General features: G+C 38.4%; 1 protein-coding gene across 1 annotated transcript; it reads left to right on the top strand.

Annotated features, from left to right (window-relative positions):
* Positions 1–3,102: 3,102 nt before the first annotated feature.
* Positions 3,103–6,234, top strand: rsph3 (radial spoke head 3). The gene is made up of 8 exons (XM_075459274.1): positions 3,103–3,341; positions 3,746–3,827; positions 3,903–4,044; positions 4,153–4,298; positions 4,596–4,799; positions 5,188–5,350; positions 5,466–5,552; positions 6,142–6,234. Exons 1-8 carry the CDS (start codon positions 3,232–3,234, stop codon positions 6,219–6,221), a joined length of 1,014 nt encoding a protein of 337 aa, XP_075315389.1. The 5' UTR covers positions 3,103–3,231; the 3' UTR covers positions 6,222–6,234.
* The last annotated feature ends 752 nt before the right edge of the window (positions 6,235–6,986 follow it).

Here is a 6,986-nt window from a genome sequence, read left to right as displayed (position 1 = left end):
ATGCTACTGTAAAATCCCTTTGATCCATAATTTCTGACAAAAGTGTGTACACTTGAACTCAGGAACATCCTGACTGTTCACTCACTCAGTATCAAACTCATTAACTGTATCATTTTGGAGAAATTCAGTCTCAAAGTTCATTATTTTGAAGTGAAAAAGGCATTATTTGCAATATTTACGCTACTGTAAAATCCTTTTGATCCATAATTTCTGACAAAGGTGTGTACACTTGAACTCAGGAATATCCTGACTGTTCACTCACTCAGTATCAAACATATTCACAATATCATTTTGGAGAAATTCAGCCTCAAAGTTCATTATTTTGAAGTGAAAAATGCCTTATGCGCGATATTTATGCTACTGTAAAATCCCTTTGATCCATAATTTCTGACAAAGGTGTGTACACTTGAACTCAGGACCATCCTGATTGTTCATTCATTCAGTATCAAGCTCATTCACTGTATTATTTTGGAGAAATTCAACCTCAAATTTCATTATTTTGAAGTGAAAAGGGCATTATGCGCATTACATCAGCCAGGTTTGCAAGAACTGATTCTATATCAAACACTGTCACTGCAGTTTAATTCTTTTGATACTTCTCAAATAATTTTGTTCTATTTCTGAAGAATGCAAAATTCAAAGTCATGACAGAAACTTTGACTGATTGACTCACTTAGTGAATTTTTTCTAAAAAAACACTTTGTAAACCTATCCTCTATACGCTAAAACAAGTAAATCATTATTTTATTTATTATAAGAACAATTGTTAGTGGTGGCAGTAGTGGTAAATCTAATATTTTCAACTTTCTGTTAGTGATTAACACAGAGACCAGCTGTGCCATGTGCTCAGCAGTCAAACCACCACTTAAAGGGCCTGACTTAACAAACTGGGTAAGTTGTTTAAAAGGTTTTCTCCGCACATTTGCATGCCTTGTTTTAAAGTGGATGACGGCAAGCAAGAGCCTAAAATGATGAGAAATGACAGCCAATCATCTGTGCTAGGACAATCTGAGGTTCACTCCTCAGCCATAGGGATATGCATGTTTTCCTATCAAGAATTCCAAAAAAAAAGTGTGCATTAGATTGAGATTTCAACAATGACAACATTTTGATCTGGAGAATAATCAAATGAAGATAGTCATCAAAAGGTTGTAGAACATAATTACTTAATGATTTCCATGAAGAAATCCAAAACATTTCTCGCCTTTAACCTTTTACAGATTCAGTGTGACACCTGTTGCAGGTGGTTCCATGTTGAGTGCATCGACATGGACTCGGAAACATTTCAGCAGGCAGAAATAGTGAATGGAATTGTGTGATTTGTGAACAATGAATAAACAACTTCAACAATGATTTCAGACTATATCTACAGTTTATAGTCACTTCCTGCTCACACATCCACATTTTACTAGTGAATGATGTTATTTCTTTCCCAAATGTGGAGCTGAGACATGGAGGGTTTGTAATGATGTTTTCAGCTGAGTTGTTTAGTTTTCCCTCTGTTTGGAGTGTAATCCTCTTGATTTGTTCAGCTTCATTCTTATTTTGAACAAATAAACAAAACCAATATTAAAATAAATAATCTCCCTTTACAAACTAAAAATGTGAACTTTGAGGCTGAATTACTAAACAGTCAGGATGTTCCTGAGTTCAAGTATACACGCCTTTGTCAGAAATTATGGATCAAAGGGATTTTACAGTAGCGTAAATATCGTGCATAATGCCTTTTTCACTTCAAAATAATGAACTTTGAGACTGAATTTCTCCAAAATAATACAGTTAATGAGCTTGATACTGAGTGAGTGAACAGTCAGGATGGTCTTGAGTTCAAGTGTATCATCCTTTGTCAGAAATTATGGATGAAAGGGATTTTACAGTAGCATAAATATTGCAAATAATGCCTTTTTCACTTCAAAATAATGAACTTTGAGACTGAATTTCTCCAAAATGATACAGTTAATGAGCTTGATACTGAGTGAGTGAACAGTCAGGATGGTCTTGAGTTCAAGTGTATCATCCTTTGTCAGAAATTATGGATGAAAGGGATTTTACAGTAGCATAAATATTGCAAATAATGCCTTTTTCACTTCAAAATAATGAACTTTGAGACTGAATTTCTCCAAAATGATACAGTTAATGAGCTTGATACTGAGTGAGTGAACAGTCAGGATGTTCCTGAGTTCAAGTGTACACACCTTTGTCAGAAATTATGAATCAAAGGGATTTTACAGTCGCATAAATATTGCAATTAATGCCTTTTTCACTCCAAAATAATGAACTTTGAGGCTGAATTTCTCCAAAATGATACAGTGAATATGTTTGATACTGAGTGAGTGAACAGTCAGGATGGTCCTGAGTTCAAGTGTATTAACCTTTGTCAGAAATTATGGATGAAAGGGATTTTACAGTAGCATAAATATTGCAAATAATGCCTTTTTCACATCAAATGAATGACCTTTGAGGCTGAATTTCTCCAAAATGATACAGTTAATGAGCTTGATACTGAGTGAGTGAACAGTCAGGAGCATAAATATCGCACATAAGGCATTTTTCACTTAAAAATAATGAACTTTGAGGCTGAATTTCTCCAAAATGATACAATGATTATGTTTGATACTTAGTGAGTGAACAGTCAGGATGGTCCTGAGTTCAAGTGTACCAACCTTTGTCAGAAATTATGGATCAAAAGGATTTTACAGTTGAGTAAATTATTTGCACGCTCCGTATCATGGACTTCCTGCATTTGCCATAATTTCTGTAATACGGGCGCACTTTAAATCAGGAAAAGACGAACGTCTGCTCACTTGACCACGAAAAAACGAACGTCTGCTCACTTGACCGCAGTGTAAATCCAGGATGTAATTGACTATTGAGGGTTTAATATTCCCTTTTATTTTACATATTTATGCATTGTGCTTGGAAATAGTTGATACACTCCTTTCTGAAGGGAACAAGCACTGATCCCACGGTGTGAAAGGCCAAAACTATGCTAAAATACTGTACACTAAAATAAACGGTTAAAAAAATTTCTCGGATCCTTTCGACAGGAAGTAACGTAACGGTCGTTTCTTTTTTTTTTTAGAACTTCCTGGAAACGGTTGCTATGGCAGATGGCATAACAGTCGGTAGCGCCTGCCGTTTATTTGAGTGTTAATTCGCGCTGACTGGTTACCTGTCAGCGTTATCGTTAGTTAGTTAACTGTAGCTAAAGTGTCTAATAGTTTCTGAACGATGGCTTTCGCTTCGCACAGCCACAGAAACCCAAATGGAACGTATACCTTCTCAAGTCACCCCAGACCTGTTGAGAACCGCTCCAAATACAGGGAGCCTCACTATGAACAGTACGTTTCTCTCAGGAATGTTAAATATGCCATTATAACGTCTATGCAACGTCATCATTGTAAACGAGAGTAATGCAGTGCAAACATGCAAAGATTTTACAATCAGTTGTAATTGTAATCAATTGTAGTTTAAGTACATTTGCTTAATTTGACAGGTAAAGTTGTTTGTTGGTGTACTAATATTGTAAATTTCAGAAATACAGTATAATTACATTAGACAGTGTCATGCATAGTCCTTCTACCTCGTCAAAATGGGCTTCAAGTCAACCAATTACAATATGAAAGTGCTTTTTTAGACAATTACGAAACAGTACCGCTTGTGTCGGTGTATGTGTCTGTATGTTTTTTGTTCTATGTAATGTATCATTTACATAACCGTGCTGTGATTTTTCCTGACATTACAGGGCACAGGCCAATTATGGAAACATCATGTATGATCGTCGTGTTGTCCGAGGAAATACTTACGCCCAGCACGTCGTGCCTACTGTATGTATGAACCCTCCGTTTTCCTGTGATTTTCTGTGACCTTCTTTATCTATTGTTATCATTCACGATTGACAGACCGCTCAGCTCGACCCCTCCGAGATACAAAGACAAGAGGCGATCCGAAAGAGAGCCATGGCTCGCAAACGGGCCAGAGAGCAGTTCAGACCCAGGACTCGTGAAGCCCTGCCGGGTAGACAACACATTGATGTACAAACAGGTAAACTGCTTCTCTTTGCAGCAAACTTTCACCTGTTTGTTTTTAGGAACAATACAAGTCTTTTTTGTCTTTTGTTGATCTGCTCTTTCATTTTTATATTTATTTCAGATCTTTACCTTGAGGAACTCAGTGATGTAATTGTAGCTACGGACATCGAGTGTCAGACTGATGCGTTCCTGGACAAACCGGCCACTCCGCTCTTCATACCTGCCAAATCTGGCAAAGATGCTGAAACACAAATAGAGGAGGGACAGGTGGGCAATCTTAAGTAACTTGAAAAAAAAAAAAACGTTCTTCTGATCTTACACATACCTAAGTTAAGCCACCTTGCCACGCTCATCCCAGCTTGTGCTTGGACTCTACAATAACAATAATAGAAATACACTGTTCTTTTAACTCACCACTCTATGGAAGTGAAATAGGAAGCTGCTGCTAAACCATTGCTAACATGCAGGGTGTTAATGAAGGATAAACATGTAAACTATTAGCTGGTTTGATGGCTGGTTTCAAAAACAATTTTTAAAACCACTCCCTACAATTATCCCCTGCAGTTGTTCGACTTTGACATGGAGGTGCAGCCGGTCTTGGAGGTCCTGGTGGGGAAGACAATCGAACAGTCTCTGCTGGAGGTGATGGAGGAAGAGGAGCTGGCCTGTCTGAGGGCCCAGCAGAGGGCCTTCGAAGAGCTCAGAAATAACGAGCTGGCAGAGGTGCAGCGGCTTCAGGAGCAGCAGAGACGCCTCAATGAGGAGAAAGTATGCAATAATCTACCTTCTGAATCCACTTGATGGGCTGTTTGCTCATGTTACCAGGGAGACACAATCAGCAAATCCAATCTGATCGACCCAGAAACTCACAGTACTGATGGAACAGATCGGCTTGTGTCTGAGCATTGACATTTTATTTAGGTCCCAAATATTCATGTTATGCATCACCTAAAGGCCTCTTTTGTTTGATATTAGTAGCCAGTTTGTTATAAATGCATGTTTATGTGCTGTTTTCTCACTGTATTTTCTTGAAACCAAGATTTTCTTTTCTAAGTATGAACAACCACACACCAAATATTTAGAAAGCAGATGAAGCTGATTTAATAAAAAGTGTTTTGTTGGTGCTTGATTAGAAATATGTTTCTTTTGATTTTAGGAGCGTAGAATTGCCCAGCAAAAGGAGGTTCTGAAGAAAGAGAAGGAGACTGCGGAGAAGATCGCAGCCCGGGCGTACACCCAGCAGTACTTGGCCAATCTCCTGCCTGCAGTCTTCACCTCACTGAGAAGCCACGGCTACTTTTATGACCCTGTGGAGAAGGGTTAGCCTCTTCAGCTTTCACCATTCTGCCACACGAGAGCTAACTGCACCCACAACTCTTTGCACGAATGTTTTTCATGTGACTTTTATGACACTTTTGTGCTTCCGATTTTCAGATATTGAAACTAACTTCCTTCCATGGCTCATGGCTGAGGTTAACAACAATTTGGAGAAGAGATACACAGCAAGAGAAGTGTTGGACAGTAAGATGTTCTAATGTTTTTTTAATTATGTTTTTATTCATCTATCCATCCATTTTCTATACCTGCTTAATCTAACTCAGAGGAGCGTTGGAGCCTATCTCAGCTGCCACTGGGGTACACTGTGGATGGGTCACTTGTCCATCGCAGGGCTACATAGACACAAACAAGACAAAAAAAATCACTCACACTCACTCCGAGAGTCAATTTCAATCACCAACAGACCCTCTTTGAGTGGTACAAAATTCTGCAGAAGCTGCATATCCCTGCTTCCATTACATTCATGGATACAAACAAAACAAATCACATGTTTTGCTGACCACAAGTTCTTACCGACTAATCATTGGGATAAAATGTTAAAGACTTGTAGATTGTTTTAGTTTAGGTTTACTTTAAAAAGCATTTCTGCTGTGCCAGGTAATCAACATGATTATCAGCTGATATGCTCCCTGAAAGCATCCCCATCACAGCAAAGACATAGCTTGAGTGCCATCTTGTGGTGGTTTCTAAACATGACAGCGGTCACTGACATGACGTCTGCACATGGAGGAGAATGAGTCTGAAAGATGTTCATCTGGTCTGTCTGTTTCAGCTCTCATCCTTGATGTCACACAGAAAAGACTGGAGGAGTTCAAAGTGCTGGAGACACAGCCGAACAGATCAGACTCATAAAGAGTCTCACAGAACGCACAGATGTGTCTCTGAACAATAAACTGTTTTTCATTGACTAAAATACCAGTACCAGTGTGTGTCTATATGTTTGTTTGCATTTCTACATTAGAATGTTATATAATCTCTTTGTATTCGGTGTGTAGCTCATATCGTGGACTTCACTTTGTGGAGACATTATGTAGCTTTTTTTATGAGTGTTGACATCAGCTGTATCTAGATCTTGATCTTGTAATAAGATAAAAGTGTATTGAGTCTTTGAGGAGCACAAAGACAGTCATTCTTAAAGAAATTTGGAATATATTGCGTAATTCTCCATCTACAGTGCAAAATATCATTAAAGGATTCATTAAAGGCAAGGGCGAAGCCTAAGCTGTACACGCTTGATCTCTGATCCCTCAGATGGCACTGCATCAAGAAAAGGGTTTACTGTGGGAAACCTTTGTCAGACAAGGAGTAGGCATGGAGTTATATTCACAAATGTCATTTAAAGCTTCATTGTGACAAAACTAAGCAATATGCTTACACTGCCCAGAGGCGTGGTTGACTACTTTGGGATCAGAGGAATCTGGGATGGAAAGTGTCATGTGGTCAGACTAATGATGCCGAATGCTCCAGATCAAAATGAAAAACAAACCAGTCTGACTGTAATCAGCAATAAGTCCAAAAGCCACAATCTGAGATGGTATGAGGTTGTATCCGATGAGATATAATTAAACTGATGAGACACAATGTGAAATATCTTGGGTTCATGCTGTCTACAATGAA

The sequence above is a fragment of the Odontesthes bonariensis genome, chromosome 24 (assembly GCF_027942865.1).
Source record: "Odontesthes bonariensis isolate fOdoBon6 chromosome 24, fOdoBon6.hap1, whole genome shotgun sequence".
NCBI classification, from domain to species: domain Eukaryota; kingdom Metazoa; phylum Chordata; class Actinopteri; order Atheriniformes; family Atherinopsidae; genus Odontesthes; species Odontesthes bonariensis.
The sequence above is the reverse complement of the archived record's forward strand: the minus strand, read 5'-3'. Positions and strand labels throughout refer to the sequence as shown.

Excerpts from the sequence above, each read along its gene's own strand:
- rsph3 (XM_075459274.1), top strand. The coding sequence starts at position 3,232 with ATGGCTTTCGCTTCGCACAGCCACAGAAACCCAAATGGAACGTATACC. Across the intron at positions 4,299-4,595 it reads CACAAATAGAGGAGGGACAG|TTGTTCGACTTTGACATGGA; the intron begins GTGGGCAATCTT and ends TATCCCCTGCAG. Across the intron at positions 5,553-6,141 it reads AGCAAGAGAAGTGTTGGACA|CTCTCATCCTTGATGTCACA; the intron begins GTAAGATGTTCT and ends TGTCTGTTTCAG.